This window comes from Emys orbicularis, chromosome 5 (assembly GCF_028017835.1).
Source record: "Emys orbicularis isolate rEmyOrb1 chromosome 5, rEmyOrb1.hap1, whole genome shotgun sequence".
NCBI classification, from domain to species: Eukaryota; Metazoa; Chordata; order Testudines; family Emydidae; genus Emys; species Emys orbicularis.
Genome location: NC_088687.1, coordinates 54,765,729 through 54,789,605, shown reverse-complemented (window position 1 = coordinate 54,789,605; position 23,877 = coordinate 54,765,729). Strand labels below are relative to the sequence as shown.

Here is a 23,877-nt window from a genome sequence, read left to right as displayed (position 1 = left end):
ATCTATATCACCTGGGCCGGCTCCAGCATTTCTGCCGCCCCAAGCAAAAAAAAAAAAAAAAAAAAAAGCCGCGATGGATGGCGGCAATTGGGAAAAAAAAGCCGCGATTGGCGGCGGCAGTTCGGCGGCAGGTCCTTCGCTCCTAGAGGGAGTGAGGGACCTGCCACCCCCGAATTGCCGCAGGTGCCGCCCCTCTCCCTTGGCCGCCCCAAGCACCTGCTTGTTAAGCTGGTGCCTGGAGCCGGCCCTGTATATCACTGTAATCAAAATAATTATATGTGGGAGTTCCCACTTCATCTATCCTCTCCTCTGGTTTTAATTCAACATCTAAAGTAGATTGAAGAAAAAAATGTTTTGGCTGGTTTTATGTCCAAAAAATTTCTGTGATTCACTCATGCTTTGAAATTTTAAAAATGTGTTATGAATATTTGAAAATAAATGTACTGGTTTGTTAATGCTACTGACCTATAGAGCATTAAACACTTAAAACAACTGATAATTCTGTCTCTGTCTAGAATGAATAATGCTTTTCTCTTATTACATACAGAAACTTAGAAAAATAACATACTGAAATATAGGTGCTGGTTACCAGTGTAGTTATTTCTGCACAGAATCTCACTTCTAAGCAAAATATTTATACTGGTACATAAACTGTGTGTAGATGAAGCCTGTTGGCTCCATCTGATTCCATTCTTTAACCTCTCATATAATAATTACACCTCTTAAAAACCCAGCTGTGCTTCAGTAAATTTCAGTAGCAGCTCAGAAATAAATACAATAGACCCCTTTTATAAATAGTTTAAACCTGTAGCATTAAAATACCTATTTCCATGAGACAGCTAATGTGTTAAATACAGCTTTGTTAAGAAGAGTGTTACTACTTAAACTGCTGCATAACTGAATGTTTGCACAACAAAGGCTTCACCACCCCCATTATGCTCCCCAAAGTAGTCTACACTAACTTGAAGGGATGAAATCACTTTCCCTTTTAACTTTTAAGTTAAAGGGATATGTTATAGATTATTAGTTCCCCCCCCCCCCCCATGTTGTAATAGTTCAGTTAGTAAACAAGAAATTTTCTATGCTTTCAGTTACCAAGTACTAGGCTTTCATTTAACACCTATTAAGAAGGGTCATAAGTTATTTTTTGTCACTAAGAAAGCACCAATGGTGGGTTTCTGACTGATTTTGTTTTTATTTAGAATAAAACTCCTCTGCTCTAGTGAAAGTCCATTCCTATTTACTCAAACAATATTTGTGCCTGGAATTGGATGGGGAAGAGGACATGAGTGCCCTATCAAGTGTGTTGGGGGTATTTGAGGTAGATTTAGTGGCTTTAAAACAGGACAATTGGAAAGCACTTTCAGGGCTGCCATTAGCCTGTTCTCAACCAGTGGACAGCTCTACCAGTATCTGAATTGCGCTCTTCATTATATTTTTGATCCCCTCACCACACCGTGAATGAAATAGCATGTGGTGTTTCCCATTTTCTGTTGGGATAATCAAAAGAAGACCAGGTGTTTTCTTGGAGATAACCATACCTCTTGCCTTGATCCTTGTTTTGAAAGTAGAACACTATAGGAAAACAAAATGTTGTTGTTTGTATTACCATAGCATCTAGGAGCCCTAGTCATGGACCTGGACCTCATTGTGCTAGGTGCTGTATAAACAAGAATAGAAAGACAATCCCTGCCCCAAAGAGCTTACAATCAAAGTAACATTTGTCTCTTTTACCTAGTCTCTCTGCACTCACTAGAATTGGTTGACATTTTTCCAAAATTCAGTTTTTCTACAATTTTTCACCAAAATTTGGTGGAAAAAATGAAGATGCAATATTTGTGAACTTTTTTTTGACAAGTTGCAGTGACTCCTCCTAACCTCTTTACTAGTGTAATAGTGGGGGTAGTGCAATTGAGAAATGCAGGAGTGTGCTTGATTAGTTATCTGGGACATAAGCAAGGTAAGAGGTAAAGTCATCAGAAAGTCTGGCTTGTAGGATGGAAGATAACTAGATGAGAGGAAGGTGGGTAGTACATTCTGAAAAGTTAGGGGTGAGGGAAACTGACTTCTCTGACAACAGAGTAACTGGTCATGGCATTTAAACTCAAAGTGTAATGTCCAATAAAGATGTCAAATACCTTTTGGTGGCGAACATTCTTCATGTTTTCTTCCTCTTCAGGGCATCATCGCAGAGTATAACAAAATCAATGGTATCAAAGAGGATGATGACACAGAAAAGTTTAAGGAAGCCATAGTGAAGTTCCACAAGCTGTTTGGGATGCCAGAAGAAGAGAAACTGGTGAACTACTACTCCTGTAGTTATTGGAAGGGGAAGGTCCCCCGTCAGGGCTGGATGTACCTCAGCATTAATCACCTTTGCTTTTATTCCTTTCTCATGGGAAGAGAAGGTATGTTTTTAACAATGGCAGGTCAGTCTGGTCATCTAAGGATGGATAGTACATCTGCTGCAGTTTATTATTGCTAATTTAGTAGACACTGACAGAGTGCTGTGTCCTGTGCAAAAATTTAAATAAACATAATCCCTACCCCAGGGATCTTACTTTCTGGACCACACCAGTGGTGTAGTTCAGGTACACAGAGAATTCAGCATTGTTGTGATACTTCTATGATTTATGAATATATAAAAATCATATACATAGTGGAATCCGTGGGATCGGTTGAAGAGCCTCATGATAAATTGCATGCATCCTGCTTCACTGGCACTCTGCCCACAAATACATCTCCATCAGGATGACTACTAATATTCCAGACCTCTGAGCAGGTTCAAATATCCTATGGACAATACATGGTACTCTGTATGTGTCTTACTATAAAGCAAAACATAATGGTTCTCTGACAAATTGAATGATCCCTGATACTATTGACAGAAGCACATGTAAAGTTATAATAAAGCACAGAATAGCTTATTACAATTAATGTCATTTTTACCTCATATGTAATCCTAAAATAAAGCGGTCTAACAATTGAAACTGAATGATTGACAAACAGTTGCTTCCATGGAAAGAGATGCTGTCTACATGCAGATTTAGATGAATATCCCTAAGGTCTTTTTATAAATTCACTCTATTTTTGTCACAGTTGTTGGTACCCTGAATCGTCATTAAAGTAAGGCCTTTCACAAACTTTTTGAAAATCGTGATTCTGTGGATGTTAGAGGCAGTGTAGTAGGCAGCCCATTTGGTGTGCCCAGATTGCATTTGCTGACCCCATAATGGGGCAGAGGGAGATCAGTCTGGGCAGACATCTTGGCAAAGAAAAGAGGTAAATGTGGCCTTCATGCTCCCTCACTGTGATGGTGCACGTGTCTGTGTGTAATATTTCGTATACAAATAAATTACACTGAAATATAACTACTTTAGGTAACAAGGAGGCCAAATTTATCTTTTTTGCTTTGCCAAGTTGGCTGCTCTGCTTGTGCTGTTCTTCCACCTTGCCAAGAGGTAGGAAAATCCAATCTGAATTCATTATATGACACACAAAATATCAAATTGGTGAACTAATGCCCTCTCTCTCACACATAGGAGGAAAAATGCTTTTGGGTGCCAATCTTTTTCATGATTCATTCTTGTGCTGAATCTTTTCTGTTTTCTTTGTTCAGCAAAGTTAGTGATCCGTTGGGTTGATATCACTCAGCTTGAGAAGAATGCTACACTGCTTTTTCCTGACATGATCAAAGTGAGCACAAGGTCAAGTGAACACTACTTCTCGGTATTCCTCAATATCAATGAGACATTCAAATTAATGGAACAGCTTGCCAACATAGCTATGAGACAGCTCTTGGATAACGAAGGATTTGAACAAGACAAGTCATTACCAAAACTGAAAAAGAAATCCCCCAAAAAAGTATCTGCACTGAAACGGTAGGTAACACTGACTTCTAATCATTAGGACCCCATATACCCTTTTACTTCCAAATTTTGTCTAGAAGTTTTCTGATAATATCCCATTGTTTTTAATTCAAGATGCAGTATTGTTTTGTAGTGGTAGTGAGAGGTGGAGAGTAACTTAAACATCATTGTTTGGTCTGCCGTTGAAGGTGGATATGGAAAAATCTGCCTAGGCCTTGTAGGCATATTACCAAAATAAAAATAGAACATTTGGGCCAGATTCTCTTATACATTGAGTACCATTTAAAAGGCTATGACAATTTAAAGGGGCCTTACAATACATACCCCCTTTCAGGCCCTTTTACCCTGCCAGAGCCATGTAAAGGGGACTTAACGTAAATGAGAATCGGGCCCATTTGTGTGTATTTAGTCCTATAACTGGCAAAAAGATGTGACTATAGTTAGTTGGTCCTGTCCAGAAATTATTGCTTGTAACTCTGTTGCATCTTACAATAAAACAGAGCCAAAAGAAAAGTCAAAAGTGCCAAATACAATACAGAAAGTATTTCTATCTCTCTCTCTCTAGTGGTATTATTACACTGTAGCTGAATTGCTCCTTGTTAATTATTTTTACATTTTGAATATATTAAATATTTTTTTACATTTTGAATATATTTTAGTTGCATTTCTTTTGTTACATAGTGACAATTGAGGTGTATTGTATCACTCTAATTTTTTTTAAGCCTTTGGTAGCAGGAGTCACTACACCCTAGTGTTAAATAGTGGTAGAATATATGTAGCACATTAGAAAGATCTACTATGGATCTATAGACTATTAAGAAATTCCAACGCTGTACCAGTACCAAGATATTAATAAAGCCGTCTCATAGAAATAACTTTCCTAATGATTTTTTTCACATTTGTGTACAGCTACATAAATGAATGGGTTCCAAGTATATATTTACTATGTGACCTAGAAAGACATGTCTGAAATGTATTTTTATGTAAATATTGTGTATCTTAAAACACTGTCTTTAGGGATCTTGATGCTAGAGCCAAGAGTGAGAGATACCGTGCACTATTCCGACTTCCCAAAGATGAGAAATTAGATGGACACACAGATTGCACCTTGTGGACTCCATTTAATAAAATGCACATTTTGGGTCAGATGTTTGTTTCTACAAATTACATCTGCTTTACTAGTAAGGAGGAGAACTTATGTAGCCTCATTATCCCCCTTCGAGAGGTGAGTGTTAATTCTGAATATCTACAGTAAATTGTTTTACTGGTCTACTTTTAAGATGGATCCTAGCATAAATTTTCATTATGCTGGGAAGCTGTTTAATCCCTTTGTCCTGTTGTCACATCACAGTCGTGTGGTCAACAAAGTAGCACCAGTTCAGTAGCAACGTTAGTTTTATGCTCACACTACTATGATTCACAGGGACTGTCTCCTATTCTTCCTTCCAGCCCTCAGGACTCCTCTATCTTCCCTGGTTTATATTCTTTATACTTAAGGGCCACAGTGTGTTTTTTTTCCCTTCCAGCCAAGTGGGGAATTAAACTTCTTTAGAGGTGACCAAGAGCACATATTTCAATAAAAATATTGTCAAATGGTAAGATTTGAATGTCAGTTTTAAACAGAAATGCATAATAGCATCCTGGGCCAGCCTGGCCAGTTTTAAACAAATGGTAACATAGTGAATTGCTTCTTAGAAAGGATAGCATCAGTTGGTATTTTTGGGGGTGGGAGGGGGGAAAGAGTTTTCATATATGTGACATTAATCAATTTTTTGTTAGTTTGCTATTTGCATAATTGCTGCACTGTCTTTTAGTTTTAAATATGGTAGCCTGCAATTTAAAATCTACATTGAGGCATTTGTTTTGAAAAGAAACTGCTACAGAATACTCCTGATTGATAGATGCAACCTTTATATTTTAATATGAACTTAAAATTATCCTAATAATAAAAGTAATTTAAGCATATTGTAATTAAAAATTCTGTGTAACTGTGTTGTGATGGAGAGAAAACGGTATGACTTGCGTGCCTTTTGGGATGTGGAAGTTTGTTTAAAATGGTGACTTAACTTGGAAGTAAGAGTGTAACTTGCTGTATAGCCAGGGCAGGCTGGCCCAGGATGCTTGGAATGCTGAACGCATCCTGGCCCATATGAGAAATGCCCTATATTTTTGCCTAATCTGAAAAACTACTGATTATTTTAAGGTACTATTTTTCACAAATCACTAAGAAAAAAACAAATGCTATTCCACTGGAAACTTCAAACTCCAGCTTCAGTGGTGTGTAGTAGTGTTTTTAAATCCTGGTGGTTCACAATCAGACCTTAAATTCATAGTGCTCTGTTCACAGAGAATTCGAGAGGAGCAATGACCTGTACCAATGAAGTTAAGTGGAGAAAATATCTTGGGGGTGTGGGCATAAAATCCACATACCTTTGTGCAGCACTGTAGTTTCTTTTGGATGTGGAACTGGCAGCTGTTTCTGATAGCAGCAGCTGTAGCTGCACTATCAGCATTGGATTCAGATGGCCTCTCAGAGGAATCAGCTGAAGGAATACATATTAACTATTTAAAGTTTTGTGTAAACTGTTGAGGTTTATTGTTCAGTAATTACGACACTGAAAACAACAATAAACTGATCTAAAGCCCTTTGAAGTTAGTGGGAGACTTTCTATTGACTTCCTATGGCTTTGGATCGGGCCCTAAGTTCCAGCCTTTTGTGACTTACTAGAGCAAAGAAACACCTTTGCAGACAGGCACAAAGGCATTCAGGCCCAATAACCTTTAGAAGCACGTGTCCTATAGCAGTGGTCAGAAAGTAAAATTTGCATTTCCTGAGTATACCACTCACTCCTGTCAGCAGCCACATCCTCAAGGACCAGTGCTTTAGGCGGGCGTGTGCCTGCACTTGGAGAGGGGAGTAGGAGGGTGTCTGCTGGCATTAAGAAGAAAGCATATCTGTGTGGTTTCTGCTGATGCTACAGCATCCTGGCTATAACACATCCAGTCTGGCGCTGTGTTTATCTGTGCTTCCTCTGTGTTGAATGCCCTCAGACAGCTCACAGCTCTTTAAGAGGAACGGAAAAGTAATACAGGAATATTTCTCTTTAGTTAACTTAAATATATTGTTAATGAGGCTCTTTTGCATTAATAAAGAGCTGGTTTATAGTTCACTGGAAAACAGAAGGAAGTTGGTTGGAGAGGAGAATGGGAAATATTTTGAGACTGAGCTATATATTGCGGTCTTTGAATACAACTTCAGAAGAGATGTTAAATGAAAAACAAATTATCTAGCCTTTTAACTAATGAAACATTAAGGTATTGTGCTAATGTCTGATCATGGATTGCTACTTAAAAAAAAAAACTTGGTAAACCGAAATGTGCTCTCTTATCTTGACATGCCTAATGCAGTTTTTATTACCTAGAAGATTCTGATCCATTGTATAAAAGTGACTGTTAAAAGCACTTACAGCTGTGCTGTATCCTCTGGAGCAGAGGTCTTTCTGTGAACTTGATTGATTTTGTTTTTTTAACTGCATAATCCGTAGTGCATAGAACATACATCACACATTTATAGCTCGTGTATAATTGATCAGTGGGAGTCCTATATTGTGATTTACCTTTCCAGAAGCCTGGTGAAATATTGAGCTGTGCTATGTAGGTTTTGCTCTGAATACTGCATACAGGGTGGAGTTTGATTAGTGAATACATAATTAATAACAGAAGGCCAAACAAAATCCTTACAAGAAAAAGCATCTGACCCCTCTCCAGATTTTGAAGCGATTCCTGGGGAGAGAGGACAAGATGGGGAAAGTTTCCCCCACTTAATGCAGGTTCCTTGATCTTGTGGAAAGAAGTTTTTGGAATAGATGTCTGTATTCATAGTGGGTTGGAGGATCTGGTCCAGTGATCTAATGTTTAAAAATTGTAAATAGTTCTTTAAGCACTTCTGCATTTATTGTCAGCAATAAATTAGAGGTAGATTCTAAGACATGTTTATTCGCCATTAAAGCAAAAAAAGTTTCCATTTTTCAGTTTAATATGCCATGTGTATTGTATTGTATGTGCTCAGAGGATTAGCCAACTCTTGCCTCCAGACCTTGACTTTGAATGTCTGTGTATGGTCTAGGTAACGAATTTGGTGTTCAACAGAATCTCCAGTTGACAAAAATTGACAACCCATTTTTAAAAAGCCACCAAATGCACTTCTGCACAGAGCTAGCATAATAAAGCAGCATCTGCTGAGGCCCTGGCTGAACTATCAAAGGAACAGCTTACACTGTGATCCGCTGAAAGCTTGCTGAGTCTAGTAGTAAGGAAAAAATAGCACTTGAGGGGCACACTCTGTACTTAGCTTTGTGAGTAGGAGAGTGTTGTGTGGCCTCTAGGGAGCTCATTGGACACTACTGTGGAAATGTGGTGGTTGTACTGAAAACCTATTTAAAATCAAGTATGATGTAACAAACTGAGTAATGTGTGATGATCTAGAGCCCACAAAGTTGTTTCAGGAAATCAAGGGGCTTGTGTTGGAAAAGATGGTTATTCATCTACACCAGGGCTTCTCATCAATTTCTGTTTTCAGTGTAGAGATCTTTGTTTCAGTACAGATGCTGGTTTTCCAGGAGGAGTAGTGATGCATGATCATGCCCATTTTGTCTATAAAAAATGCAAAAAAAAAAATGTACTAGAAACTGCTGCATTGATTCTAAAGATGATCTCTAAGATTCAACTCTGAAAATGGTGCATATCAAGCTAACTGTTGAAAAGCCATGACCAGTGGTTATTGTTTCTCCCTAGGTGTCGGTAGTGGAAAAGGCGGACAGCTCTAGTGTATTGCCCAGCCCATTATCCATCAGCACTAAAAACAAAATGACATTCCTCTTTGCCAACTTGAAGGATAGAGACTTTCTTGTGCAAAGGATCTCTGACTTCCTTCTACAAACTACTCCAAAAACATATTCTGAAAAAGAGATTGCTGGAAGTTACAACAGTTCGGATGATGAGGTGTGTGGAAAAAATGTAATTAATTTCACTGACCGAAGGGAATTTAACTGTAGTTTCTTTGTCCATGTGTGAGACATTTTTCTTGACGTTTCTGTGTTAAAGACTAATGCTTATAAAGACTTAAGTCACTTCTGCTAAGCCCCTCATATCTTCAGCTTACGGATTGAAATATTATGACTAGGGCATCTATTTTTAGGGTTAAATATGGAAAATTTTTCCCAATTTGCCAACTGTCTCCTTGACAATGGCGTTAGCTGATGTGTGTCATTAGAGATGGGGTGGGCAAACTTTTTGGTCCAAGGGCCACATCGGGCTTGCAAAAATGTATGGAGGACCAGCTAGGGAAGGCTGTGCCTCCCCAAACAGCCTGGCCCCCGCCCCCTATCCGACCCGCCCCCTGACTGCCCACCTCAGAACTCCCGACCCATCCAACCCCCCCCCACTCCTTGTCCCCTCCCGCCCCTAACCACCCCCCGTGACCCCACCCCCTGTCCAACCACCCCCTGCTCCCTGTCCCCTGACTGCCCCGACCCCTATCCACACCCTTGCCCCCTGACAGGCCCCCCCAGGACTTCCACCCCCTATCCAACTACCCCCTGTCCCCTAACTGCCCCCCAGAACCCCCTGCCCCTTATCCAACCCCCCCGCTCCCCGCCCCCTTACCATACCACTTGGAGCGGCAGGAGCTCGCAGCCACATGGCCCAGCTGGAGCCAGCCACGCCACCCAGAGCACTGGCGGCGCGGCTGCAGGGGAGGGGGGACAGCAGGGGAGAGGCCAGGGTCTTAGCCTCCCTGGCTGGGAGATCAGGGGCAGGGCAGGAAGGTTCCACAGGCTGTAGTTTGCCTACCTCTGAATTAGAGGGTCAGATTTTTAGTGCTGGTTGTTTGCAAGCTTGTAAATAAGAGAGACAAGGTAGATGAGGTAATATCTATTGGACCAACTTCTATTGGTAAGAGAGACAAGCTTTCAAGCCACAGAGAGCTATTTTCCAGTCCAATAAGAAGAGTTCTGTATGGCTTGAAGGCTTCTCTCTCTCACCAAGTTGGTCCCATAAAAGATATTTCCTCACCCGCTTTGTCTCTCTACTATCCTGGGACCGACACGGCTACAACTATACTGAATACAGCTTGTAAATAAGACCTTTAACTGGCCACTGAGCATCTACCATCATCTGTACAGAAGAGCTGCTCAAATTCCTGCTTCCATGTTTTAAAATTACTGTTCATCTTAAAGAAAATAGTGTGGTGGAACATTCAGTAAAAATACAGTGACTGTCAACTTATGTGAGTTCCAAAAGAATTCTAACTGTTGTAGCCCCTGGAAGAAATGAACAGGTGTTGCCTAAAACTGTCAGCTTTTATATAACTCCTCACTTGCCCAAGATTAAATTTTAATTCTGAAAATAAGGATTTTTACCTGAGCAATCTTAAATTCCTGCTTCATTGCCACCAGACTTTTAAACATTTTAACATAAAATAAATCTCTAAAATCATATGGTCCAGTTATGAACCGTCTCCCTTTTTTAACTGTGTAAAGGTAGTCGTTGTAAAAAAGATTGTCAGACACTTTAAGCATACAGATTTTAGTTTGTATCAAAGGTGAAATGAGGCAGAAATCAAGCACCCAGAGTTATTGTCTTGTGAAATGAGTCTATGCCATACTGCCTCAGATTGTGATCTCATCAGATCTGTCAAACTGATCAATGTTCCAAAACAAAAACAGGGCTTTGCAGGAAGTGATATTGGTAATTATGTAGCTAGAGCTCTTGCTCTGAATCCATACTAAACCCTTGCCACAACATGATGCTGAGTGGCTCTGTGCTGCTTATCATCTAGATCTTAAAAGTAATTTGTTAAACCCCCCCCCCTTTTTTTTTCTTTTTCTTTTTTCCTTTTTTTATAAGAGGAGATTTGTTAACTTTAGTGTCCTGGCCAAGTCCCCACTGGATAATTATTTTCTGCCTATCTAAAATTTCTCCTGCACAGGTAGTACCAATTGACTAATATATTTCTTGGTTTTTGTTTTCTACTGTTGTATAAAATATTTGGTTGATTAAAGGCTGCTTTTCAGTAATATATAGTAATCAATATGAAGTAATCTAAGTGCATTGTAATTGTAATACACACAAAATCTTATATGTATGTGTATGTGTGATATATATCACACATACATATATATAAATAAAAAATGAAATTAGCTTTGTAAACTTTGTGACTGTTATGGAGTCCCTTTCATCACAAATGATTCCACTTATTCTAACCAAAACATGGTTGAAATTAAAAACTGCAAGTGGGATGCCAGTCCTGGCTGGGGCATGCAAGTTCCACCATAATATAAATAATCATAATTTAGGGTCTTCTTTTTTGTTGTTGGCTTTTGAGTTTAATATTTTAGCTGTTTGTTTCAGTGTAAAAGCTAGATAAGTGCTATGTGTACTTTGAACATTTCAAATTTTTCATATTTTTATCAAATTACCTTTTAAGATTTAATTAAATGATTGAAAATTTCAGTAGCATGATTGCAGGAATTCATTCTAAACCACATTTATTTTCTGTAAACATTTTCATAGAGTCAGATACTGTGAAAAGGTACCATTGTTATTAGCCAAGATTTTAAAAAGTGATTAGTGATCATGGATACCTCAGTTTTGGGGTGTTCAACATGAGACCCCCTTAAAGGGGACTGATTTTAAGAGTAGAGGTTTTCAGTAGAACTGTGCCAGAACTGGATTTGCCAGAACTGAATTCTGCAGAAATTTCTCATTTTAAAAAAAAATTAATTCCAGATCAGAACGAAGAGTCGGAAATGCAAAATTTTCCATGGAATGGAATATTGAAAACTTCCATTTTGAGAGAACTGAAACAAAATGTTTTGAAAAATTCTGGGCAGGGAGATGGCCATCTGGGAAGTCAAGCTGCATGCCCGCTAGTGGGCTAGCAGGAAACTGCCGAACATCTTGATTCTGTCAAATTAGCATTTTGTGATGGAAAACTTCCAGCACTTTCTCAAAATTGGGCGCCTTTAAGGTGCCTCAGGACAGGTTGGACTTTCAAAGTTACTATCAACATTTTAAAATCTTGGCCATTGTGAAATTCCTCTGCTTTTTTAATAAAAACAAAAAAGAAGGAAAGAGAGAGAGAGAGAGAGAGAAAATTCTGTTGTAATTGGGTATTGCTATACCGTGGTGCAAAACATCCTGTTAGATGAGTCATTTTACTGTCTGCAGAAATTAATGTAGAATCTCTTTGGGTGCATAATTTTTAACAACCATGCCTCTGCAACTTCAAATATATAATCTTAGTCACTGAAAAATTAAAACCAGCTTTATTGTATGGTTAGATTTTTGGTGTGGTGAAGTAAATGCTTAGAACTGATTTGATTGGAAAACTAAAAATTAATTTCATTGTTTGAAATTAGTTTAATTTCTGCTGCCAGATGTTTACCCTTGAGCTGCACCTTGGAGGTTTGATTTCCTCAAACTGAGTTGGCTCATAGGATGCAATAATTTTGGTGCAGTACAAGCAAAATTCTCCATCTCTCACCCATGAACAGCTTGTGGCTATTGGTTTTTGCAGGTGTATTCAAGACCAAGTAGTATAGTTTCCTCCAGCCCTCAAAGAAGTCTCAGCTCTGAAGCAGATGGAGAACGACAGTTCAATCTCAATGGCAACAGTATTCCAACAGCAAGGCAGGCTTTAATGACAATGTATCGACGGCGGTCGCCTGAGGAGTTCAACCCCAAATTGGTAGATCTCGCTCCTGTTTTTGTAAACTATGCCAGATTAGAGAAGTGTTTTGGTTTTAAAACGAAGTTTTTTTTAAAGTTAACATTCCAGAAGGAGTTGTTTAACTTTTCCCTATTGCGGACCACAAAGAGTTTGCACTGCCAACCACCTGCAGAGATGGTATCTTTCAGAAAATAAACTGCTAGTACTTTAGTAGCAGAATTTCCCCATAATGCATGCCAAAACTCAAAAAGCATTTCATGCAGTGATAATGTATTTAAAATTAGGGGACAACTTCAGGACATCCTTTCCATAACTGTTAAAGAACGAATAGCATGTTGTGTAGTTTGTTATATAGTATTTTTCTTGTGGCTTTTGCTTTTGTACCTATTTTCAAGATTCATTATAGCAAGATGTGCTGGGAAGAAATAAGAAATGTGAGAGAGCAACACACTGAAATAAGAGAATCAGGTTATAGCTAGACTACTTCCTCCCTCCTACCCCCCTAATAATTAAAGTTAGTTATGGGGCTTGGGCACACTGCTTTTTTCTTTTAACAGTTAATGCATCAAAAATGCTACTACACTTTCTCAGAACTTATTTATTTTTAGGCAAAAGAGTTTTTGAAAGAACAAGCCTGGAAGATTCACTTTGCTGAGTATGGTCAGGGTCTCTGCATGTATCGGACAGAGAAAGCAAGAGACCTTGTGCTGAAAGGCATTCCAGAAATCATGAGAGGGGAACTTTGGCTGCTGCTTTCAGGTGGGTTCCAGTTTAGAACCTTGTCATAGGTCATGAGCTAGATGTATGAGAGATGACACTGGGCTGAATTTTCAAGTATATTTAGGCTCCTAAAGATTCAGGGAGGCACCTAGTAGGATTTTCAAAAGCACCTAAAGCAGGTTAGGTGGCTAACTCTCATTGAAGTCAGTGGGAGTTACATTCCTGACCTGATTTAGGTGCTTTTGAAAATCCCCCTAGGTGTCTATAGATGCAGGTAGGCACCTAAATACCTTTGAAAATCTGGCCCAGTGTACCCAGTGCTACACAAAATGATACCAGTCCATGCCTTGAAGGATTTACAATGGTTTGAGGCCTCAGAAGTGAAAACTAAAAACTCTCAGCAAGTAGAGGAGCATATTTTTTTAAGAGCCGGTCAAAAAAATGAAGTTACAGGTTTCTTTAGAGCAATGTTATAAACAAGGTATTCACTGAGCCTGGACCCAATGAAACTGCCACGTGGTTTGTACGTTTTGACCAGGTTAACTTGTGAGGGTGTCTTGATTCTGTCACTCCTATATAATGAGTGTGGTTAAGATTTTGTCATGATTATTTTTGATAAAAGTAATGGACAGGTTGCAGGCAATAAACAAAAATTCATAGAAGCCCGTGACCCGTCCGTGACTTTTACTAAAAATAGGCGGGGGGGGGGGGGGGAGAGACTAAAAGCTCCAGCCCCTGCTGCCCGTGATGGGGGCCCCCGTCGCCCCCAGCAGCTGACACCTCTGGGGCAGGTAGCTTGGAGCTCTGGGGCTCCTGCTGGCCGTGGTGACTGAGAGCTGCAAGACCCCCACCACCTGCAGCAGCTCAGAACTCCAGGGCCCCTGTCACCTATGACAGTTCAGAGCTCCCCGGCTTGCAGCGGCTGACAGCTTCAGCTCCACTGCCCCAGGGCCCGGGGCTGAAGCAGAAAATTTCTCAGAGGTCTCTGAAAGTCATGGAATCCATGGCTTCTGTGACCTCCATGACAAAATCTTATTCTTAATAATGAGTAATAATATTTTGTGCTTTGCAGCTGGAACATGCTATATAATAACTATATTCCTTAGCACCTTTGTGTGGCTGACAAGTATTGTTCCCACTTTACAGATAGGGAAACCAATATGAAGAGGTTAAATGATTTGCCCAAGATTTCTCAATGAATCGTTGGCAGAGCAGAGATTGAAAGTCAGGAATTCCAAGCTCCTGGCCCTTTGTTCTGTCCTGTAGGCCAGACAATCTTTATGCACTTAGAAAATGGATGATACTTTAAATTATTAAACCACTCTATGCCAAGGGCTTGATTCTCCATTCCGTCTAAGCTGCAGTTAGATGGAAGGGGGGGAGGGAATGGGGTGCTGCAGGGAGCCAGTTGCAGCTCCTTAACTCAGGGCTGTATGGTCAAGTGAAGTTGGGGCTCCACTGGGGCATCTCTGACTTAAACCACTGGCATAAGGTCCCTCGGAGGGAACCTTACTCCTGCAGGTGGAGGATTATGCGTAGCAGAGCCATAGGTGCTGGTGCGGCTGTCACACCCCTGGCTTGAAGTGGTTTCCATTATATACAGGGTTTACAGTTTGGTTCAATGGCTCTCAGCATCCCCACTCTAAAAATTGTTCCAGCACCCCTGAGCAGAGCTCCACTTTGCCACATCCCTCCTCCCTACACCAGGGGAAGTTTGTACTGGTCAAAGTTCATTGTCATCACCATGTTACTTTATCATGGGGTTCATTCACCTATATTTTCTTGGAGGAAGTTCCTTTTATTTATCGTTAGTCCTTCCTAAAATAAACTGATCCTGTTGGATTAATAGAAATACTTATTGCAGTCACACCTTAGATTTATATTGGAATTGGAAAAGGTTCAGAAAAAGGCAACAAAAATTATTAGGGGTATGGAACAGCTTCTGTATGGGAGAGATTAATAAGACTGGGACTTTTCAGCTTGGAAAACAGATGACTAAAGGAGGATGTAATAGGGGTCGATAAAATCATGACTGGTGTGGAGAAAGTAAATAAGGAAGTGTTATTTACTCCTTCTCATAACACAAGAACTAGGGGTCACCAAATGAAATTAATAGACAGCAGATTTAAAACAAACAAAAGGAAGTATTTTTTCTCACAATGCACAGTCAACCTGTGGAACTTCTTGTCAGAGGATGTTGTGAAGGTCAGGACTATAACTGTTCAAAAAAGAACTAGATAAGTTCATGGAGGATAGGTCTATCAGTGGCTATTAGCCAAGATGGGCAGGGATGGTGTCCCTAGCTTCTGTTTACTGGAAGCTGGGAATGGGTGACAGGGAACAGATCACTTGATGATTACCTGTTCTATACATTCCCTCTGGGGCTCCTGGCATTGGCCACTGTCAGAAGACAGGATACTGGGCTAGATGGACCTTTGGTCTGACCCAATATGGCTGTTCTTATGTTCAGCTACCTTAACTTCTAAATGGCTATTCCAATTTGCATAGACAGTTAAAGCAGACTTGCCTATTCAGACTTCAACATGTAGTTTGAACATCAGTCAGCCACTTGACTTTTTATCCTTTGACAGTTGCTTGTTGTCTGTCAGTTTTTCAAGTTTGTACTTTGGTTGTGTAAAATTAATTCATGGTTTAAAATCTAGAACCCCCTAAACATATATTAAACAGCTATCACAGTGGTTGTAAAGGGATGATCATTTGTATCATAGCTAAAGTGTGGTAAAAAAAGAGCTGGTTGATGCAATCTATGCAGATTTGATCTCTGTAGATAGGATATCTACAATTTGCTCAGTTTATATAAATGTGATGCATCCCTCCGTCTCTTGACGGCTTGACAGTGTAGCCCGTGGATGAGAAAAGATGTCCATTAGTGTCTGGGGAACAATTGAACTGTGGGAAGATAGTTAGCCTACCATTAGGGTGACCAGACAGCAAGTGTGAAAAATCGGGACAGGGGTGGGGGGGTAATAGGCTTCTATATAAGAAAAAGCCTCAAATATCGGGATTGTCCCTATAAAATCGGGACATCTGGTCACCCTACCTACCATGCACTAGTTATCAAAGTTAAAACAAGGTTAAATGGGTTAAAATGAAAAGGGAAAATAATTCACATTAAGGGAAAAACTCTGGACAATAAGTCCCTGCGTATGCTACAGATACATCTATGCCTGGTCTCCTGGTACCAACACAGTTGTCCCCTAAACTTGTTTCACATGTGGTTCTAGTTTTTGAAGTAGGTCAGACCTTAGCCATGTTTCATAACTAAATTAAAACTGACCTATAGGTGGAGATATTTGCCCTGGATAGGGAGCAGGTATACTGGACAGAAAAAAGGTTGGTGTTATTTTAAATAGAAACTTTTTGGTTGAGAAAGGTGTGGTCTAATGGTTTGAACACAGGGCTGCAAATCTGGATCTCCTGAGTTCTAGTCCTGGCTCCAGCACTGACTCTTTCTGTAGCTGTAGTTAACTTCTCTGCTTCTTTTATTCTGTCCTTAAAATAAGGATAATACTATGTGCTCACAGGGATGCTGTGCGGATTGACTGAACGATGTTTTAAAAATTGCTCTGAAGATGAAAAGCTCTATAGAACCAGCAGCTATTCTGTAAATGACTTAGAGATGGACGTGCGTGTTGTTATCATGGCGGTCTGCATGTGAGCAGGGTGCCAGCCAATAGGCTATCTGCGCTACCAGTAGCACACAGATTAGTTCCCAATCTGTGGAAGGACACTGTGGTGGTGGCAGCTGTTAGAGCTCCACTGCGATTCAGCATGCTCAGTGTTTCCTCCCCACAGAAGGAAAGGGTTTATTTCTGTCTTTTATTTTATCATTATGTGAAACTGCTTTTTAAAATGTACCCAAAGGAAAAGGCAACCAGCTGGTATTTTTGAGAGTGCCAGGCCAATTTTATCCTCTTTACAATTATAACATTTTAAATGTATTTTCAAACTTTGTTTCTATTTTAAAATTTCCATTCAAGATGTCTGAACTAAGGGAACAAAAGAAAATAATATGACTATACTATGCCTGTTAGCCCTTACTTCATTATCCTACTTCATTGGTGTTGCTCTCTCCTCCTCTTAGGAGCCATTAATGAGATGGCCACCCACCCTGGCTATTATGAGGACCTCGTGGAGAAATCTATGGGGAAGTATAACCTTGCCACAGAAGAGATTGAGAGAGATTTGCACCGTTCTCTCCCAGAGCACCCTGCATTCCAGAATGAGATGGGTATTGCTGCCCTGAGGAGAGTATTAACAGCTTATGCTTTTAGAAATCCAAACATAGGATATTGTCAGGTAATTGAAATGTCTTGCCATCCTTTCAAGATCTAGAATTCCCATTCCTGTCTATTTATTTTGTTGTTTTTTCAATCAGTGGCTGCATGCTAATGTACACAGTTGATATATTTGATCATGCACATGAACATTTAGGTTCCTGATCTGTTTGCACAAAGCCCTGATCCTGCAAAGAGTTGCATTAGCACAGACTCCTGCATCTATAAGTGGTTCTCAAACTTTTGCATTGGTGACCCCTTTCACACAGCAAGCCTCTGAGTATGATTTCCCCCCCCCCATAAATTAAAACACATTTTTTTATATTTAACTCTATTATAAATGCTGGAGGAGAAGCAGGGTTTAGGGGTGGAGGCTGACAGCTCGTGACTCCCCATGTAATAACCTTGTGACCCCCGAAGAGTCACGACCCCCAGTTTGAGAACCCAAGATCTACACAGAGTTCTCTTAGCTTCAGTTGGACTCTGCACAGGAGTCTATGCATAACGGTTTGCAAGCTCAGGTACCAGAGACACTAACTGCTTGTGCATACTGGTTTGTATATGCAGATTTGTGTGCCCATAAATATAGTGACCAGTGTAAGGATGACTAAAGATCTGTCCCCAAGTGCATCTAATTAAAATAATATCTAAAAAATGTCAGAATAAACTCTTAATAAGGAATATTATGAGGCTTATGAAAGTCCTTTTTAGTAACATTTTTGCCTGTTGCACAGCTTCTCTCCTCATTCATTACTCATGGGCTAATGCCCCCACCTGTGGAATTCAGCGGCAGTCCAGTGTTGTTGCTGGAGGTTCCAGGATTAAATTCTGCCCTTCAGCTCAGGACAACCAACAGATTTTCTGCTTCCAAAAGTGGAACAAAATGGTGGTTCAGTTTCTCCAGACCATTTTGTTTTAAAACCTTTACTTTGTTTTGTTTTCAGGCAATTGTGATTTATAATCTTCCTCCTCCTTTTCCCCTGGATTAGATAAATAGCAGCATTGTGGTTCCTACCACCTGGATCTGCCAGTGCAGCACCTCCCTGATGGACTCCTCTACCCCCACTCAGACATGGCAAAGCTGTCTTGCAAACACCTGGCTTAAAATCTGATCAGTGTTCCCTTTGTGAGGCAGCACTTACAGGCTCTACAGAGGGTGAATGATGCCCTGCCTGTGGCCAGCCAGCCAGCCTACCTTTGCATTGCTAGGGCATGGGGCTCAGAATCAGACTGGCATGTCAGGTTCCCACCTTGCCCTGAGAAGCCATGACTCCAATGCAGAAAAGACCAATCATTTACTTCTGAACTTTCGAGGAGAGCATCTAAGGACAAGGAGGAAGCTATCTGGCCACAGGGTGACCAGATGTCCCAATTTTATAGGGACAGTCCCGATCTTTGGGTCTTTCTCTTATCTAGGCTCCTATTATCCCCCACCCCCTGTCCTGATTTTTCACTCTTGCTGTCTGGTCACCCTATTTGGCCAGCTCGGGGGTTGGTTGCACAACAGAGCTGTGCTGGAAGGGGGAAAAACCCTGAAAGGATCCAGAGTTCCCCCACCCCGCAGCTCCCTAGGGAAAGAAGCAGGGGCTCTTCCTCCCACTGTGAATAGGAATTTTCATGACACTCTGGGGTAAGTCTTGCAAACCCCCAAAGCAAGTGTGTCCTTTGCAAGGCAGTGATTAGTATTGTTAATGAACAAATGAGGTGAAAATCAGAGGTAAGACCCGTTCTCCTTTGCCTTGTCCCCTGAGGGAGTGTTTGCTAGGGCTTGTCTCCTAGGATCACAGTGCTCTCCTCTGTATCATTCCCACTGCCTCTCCCACACCCTTCAGCATGTCTAGGCATGCAGAGAGGCCTGTTTCTCCTGTGCAGCTCTGCCTCAGGCTGCAGACTAATGGAAATTGTGTCTGGGCTTTCTGACTTTCAGCCCAAGAACCCTCCCTGTGCCAGGGAAAGAGCTCAGATTTCAGACAGCAGCAGAATGGGAATTGTGCCTTCTGATCATCAGCAATAACTCCTTGCTCTGCCAGGGAAAGGGGTGTGTGTCTCTCGCTCTCTCCACCCCTCCCCGCTCCCTGAACTGGCTCCACATTAAAGCCTTAGGAGGATGTCACTCAGTCTGTGACCAGAGCAGAGGCACATGAGGATTCCACATCCCTCTGCACCACAAGGGGATTACAGAGGGGTAAGTGAGAAATCCCTTCCCATGTTCAAAAGGAGCCTGATTTCCTGTGTAAAGTCCTGAGTTTGTACTAAGTTGCACCTACTGCACTTGAATGCTTGGCAGCCTGGGGGAGCAGGCAGGCAGCCTTTCAGGTTCCCCGGGGACATCTAGCAAGCTACTTCCACAATTGAAGTATCCGTATAAACAGTATCCCTTCCTCTATTGTGTGGTCCCCATGCCAGGATAAATAGTGTACTACCTCCTCCCTGTAAACAGCCAGGGGAAGAAGTACCACACATGCATCGCACACACAAAAACCCAACCAAAACAAAACACAAAAACCTACAAGGATGTCTGTCAGCTTGCAAGGAACTCATTAATATTAATAAAATATCTTCTTCTTCAAGCATTATTAGACACATTTCCTGAAATGAGGATATCTGATTAAACTAAAATGTTTTATATAAAACAAAGAAATTTCATAAATTTTGGGAGTCTAAGGTTGTTGCAGCAGTAGGTCCACCAGTCAAAGACGTAGTCACACTTTCAGAAGGGGACTTCCTTCCAGAAGACCCCATGGACCATAGTACTGATGATACACTGCACAGCAGTTTCAAAGTCTCAGCTATAGCCTTTCAGACCACAGATTTTTTCATATGTTTAATAAAGAACGCCTACTTTGTGGCAAACAAGTGGCTAACTGTCTAGCGGTATGAGCCTTGCTTGGAGTAAGACGTCTCAGGTTTTGTCCTGTGATTTGTGCCAAGCAGTGGATTTTAACTCGGTGGCTACAAAAGAGCCTTGTCACATCCCTGGATTGCCGTTGCTTGTCTTAAATGGATATGTTGTGCAGAGGAGCTATTGGTGGAAATGTTAGAGAAATTACTACCTGAGATTGCAGACAGGCCTCAGCCCTCACTGTTGAAACCAGCGTTAGCAACTATTGGTTGATTCTAACACCAAGGGTATCCAAGAAAGGATTGTTACCCTGGCAGAGGGAAGAATCTGGAGAAGATTCTTTCAAAGAAACCTAGATCAATTTTCCTTCAAACCGACAAAGTTTTCAGCATGACAAAGAGCATTGTGTACGAGAGCTCAGAATTCCTGTGCAGGACTCTTCCTTCTGATCCACCTTCTGCACCCAGAATCTTAAGTGGCTGGTGGTAGGCATAGGTTGTATGTAATGCATCTATACCCATGCATAGGCAACATACCAATCAGTTGCACATCCAGAGAAATAGACCTATTCCTAAAGGAAGAACTGCCACTAGCTCTTGAAAATCCATAGGAGCTTTTGATCCCAATGCAGAGAATTGCTCTCCAAGAGGTCATGGTCCTGGCTGTAATTTTATCATAATGGTAAAGATTTGCAAAGCTCCAAAACTTCATTGCATCCATCATTTCCTGAAAGGTCTTCAGTAGCCAATTGTTTCCAAAGGTTAGGGTGCTATGCATCAGCTTCATCCCCTGAGTGGGATTCTCAAAATGCACCTACTTAAATTCCTTCTGAGGACTTAGAACCATGCACTTGAGGCAATGCAAAGTTAAGTGTCATTCTCAGATAACATCCAATGCCTCTTTGTGGGCAGGTAATTTCAAACAACATGCTGAAAGCCAACCCAACTTTCACTCTAGACCCTTGCGTACTCATATGGAAGCAAGCACACTTGGAAGACAGATTTCCAAAATCTCATCATACGTATCCTTTCAGTTAATTTTGACGTCTCTATCGGGGTGTGTCTTTTTAATTTAAAAAGACAAGGCAAAACCCACAAACATGGTCATGTGGACATATGGGGTCAGACCAGTGATCCATCAAGTCCAGTATCCTGTCTGTGACAGTGACCAGTAAGGTGCAAGGAACCACATAGCAGGCAATTATGATATTTGCAGAGGAAGTCTCTTCTTACTTCCCATCAGGGATTGGCTTTGAATTGAGTCAGAAGTGTTTATATCCCTTCTGAAACCAGGGATCAAAGCTGCTCCTTGGAAATGGAAATAAAGGCCTGGGAAGAGAAGAATCTGCTGCCTTTCCAGACAGCTTATGTAAAGCATACAGAAAAGAGAGAAAGGGAGAGTTTAAGTCCTCCTCCTAATACTCCACTAGCCCAGAAGGCACTTTGGACTTGCTAGATAGCCAAGACCCCCACATTGTACCTATAAAAAACACCAGACCTTGTGAAGCTGGGACTCCTTCATTCAGACTAGGAACATCTACAGCTAATAGCCTGAGCATCAGAAGAGCAGTGTAGTTCAACATGGATTCTTCTTCAACCTCTGATACAGTTTGGTATTCAGAGAGAACTCAACCAGGATATTTCATTCATTGATCTGGTCAAATTTACATTTCAGGTGTGAGGGGAAACAGGAAGCTCTTTGGGGCTTGGACTGCCTCTTTGTACATTGCCCAGCACAATAGACCCTGACCTCTAGAGGCTTCTGTAATACAAATATGATGATAATCCCAAAGGTCTGGTGATCTCAGCTACATTAGAGTTTTTTCCAGGAGATTCGGTTGGAGTCGCGCAACCAAACACCATAGAGATGTGGATACCAGCCTTGTAGCCAACCACATTGGATCCTCCATTTGAATATCAGTTGCCAAGTTTAATCACACTGACAAGTTTAGACAAGTCTGTGGTTAGCCTTTCTAGTCACCATTACCTCAAAAGGGCAAGTTTTGGAATTAATTCCCATATCCATACAAGAATCACATTGCCTTTGTCATAAGGAAAAAAATATTTATAGCTCCAGAAACCTTTCTGCTCAAGGTAAACTCCTCTTTCCACAATTCCTGAGAAATAGTTCTCCCATCATTTGGTTCTACCCCTCGGAAGATTGTGACATAAATGAGCATTCCTAGAGCTCTGAAGATTCATCTCTGGTATATAGATTACATATGCCAGTTGTACCCTGTTCATTGTTGTTGTCGGCACAGAGTGCCCGAGGACAGCAACAGCGGGGTTTGTTGCCCGGTGTGCTTCGCGCCAATAAACACACCAGGGGTGGAGGAGCAAACAAAGTTTATTTGCACTTGCATCTGAAGAAGTGAGGTTCTTACCCACGAAAGCTTATGCTCCCAATACTTCTGTTAGTCTTAAAGGTGCCACAGGACCCTCTGTTGCTTTTTACAGATTCAGACTAACACGGCTACCCCTCTGATACTAAAGTTTATTTGAGATCTCAAAGCGGTGCTAGGAGACAGGCAAGTCTCAGATCAAGCACACCAACAGAAACAGCTTTTCTTCTTTTATACATTTTGCAGTCAAGCCTCATCCCTCCCCCACTACCCCTCCCTTTCTCCCCATTCCTCTTTCTCCACCCCTCCCGTCCCTGGTAATAGTTACTAAGCAAATAGTAATTACATTTAAGCAGTTAGATTATGTTGGCAGCTATAAGTTTAGCTCGTTAGTAACACTTCTTGAATTATTATCTTGTCCCTTTCCTTTGATTCATTATCTTTCCTTTTAGCCAGAGGTATGCAGGCCTCATTATTACCGCTTGGTACCGGTAAGGGGGGTTACCACTGAGAGCAGGCTGCTTACACATTCCACTTGCACCTGGCTTTTGAGGTCGATTAGAGTTTAAACATGGAAGGAGTTTGGTTCACTTAGGCCTAGTGCAGGAAGGCTTCATTGACACTTGTGGTCGTCTACCCTCCCGAGTTACCTAGGGTGATGCCTAGTGACGTCAACATCGTATTCTGTCCAAAATGCCAAGGCCTTAGGGACTCAGGGTTGCTGCAGCCAAGATGTAAAAATCCTGCATCAGTTGGCATGCTAGGCATCTAGGAAACTATTAACAGAAATTCCTAGAGGCACTGGAGGGGAGAGGGAGGGAGTGTATGAGCCTGAGGAAGATTTGCAAAGTAAATTTCCGTTCCTCTGCAAATGCATCTTTTGGTAGGAAGGTGCTACTGGGTTGGTTTCCCCATAACTTCTTAGTTTATAAAGCTCTTGCTTTCTGTGGGGGGAACTTCCATTCCTGGCTGTTATACTACTATAATAATTAAACTCTGTCCCTACTTCTGGGATTCACTGTTCACTACTTCCCATGGGTAATGAATGAGGAGAGAAGCTGCATGTGCAACAAAAT

At 41.1% G+C, this 23,877-nt stretch overlaps 1 protein-coding gene across 3 annotated transcripts in view; it reads left to right on the top strand.

The window, feature by feature from the left end:
- TBC1D9 (TBC1 domain family member 9) overlaps positions 1-23,877 on the top strand; it is an 80,426-nt gene that overhangs the window by 34,549 nt on the left and 22,000 nt on the right. For all 3 annotated transcript variants that reach the window (XM_065404769.1, XM_065404770.1, XM_065404768.1), the window contains exons 4-10: positions 2,180-2,408; positions 3,620-3,881; positions 4,887-5,094; positions 8,664-8,870; positions 12,448-12,618; positions 13,209-13,359; positions 17,426-17,640. In XM_065404769.1, the coding sequence (XP_065260841.1) occupies positions 2,180-2,408; positions 3,620-3,881; positions 4,887-5,094; positions 8,664-8,870; positions 12,448-12,618; positions 13,209-13,359; positions 17,426-17,640 (1,443 nt within the window). The remainder of the gene's footprint in view (positions 1-2,179; positions 2,409-3,619; positions 3,882-4,886; positions 5,095-8,663; positions 8,871-12,447; positions 12,619-13,208; positions 13,360-17,425; positions 17,641-23,877) is intronic.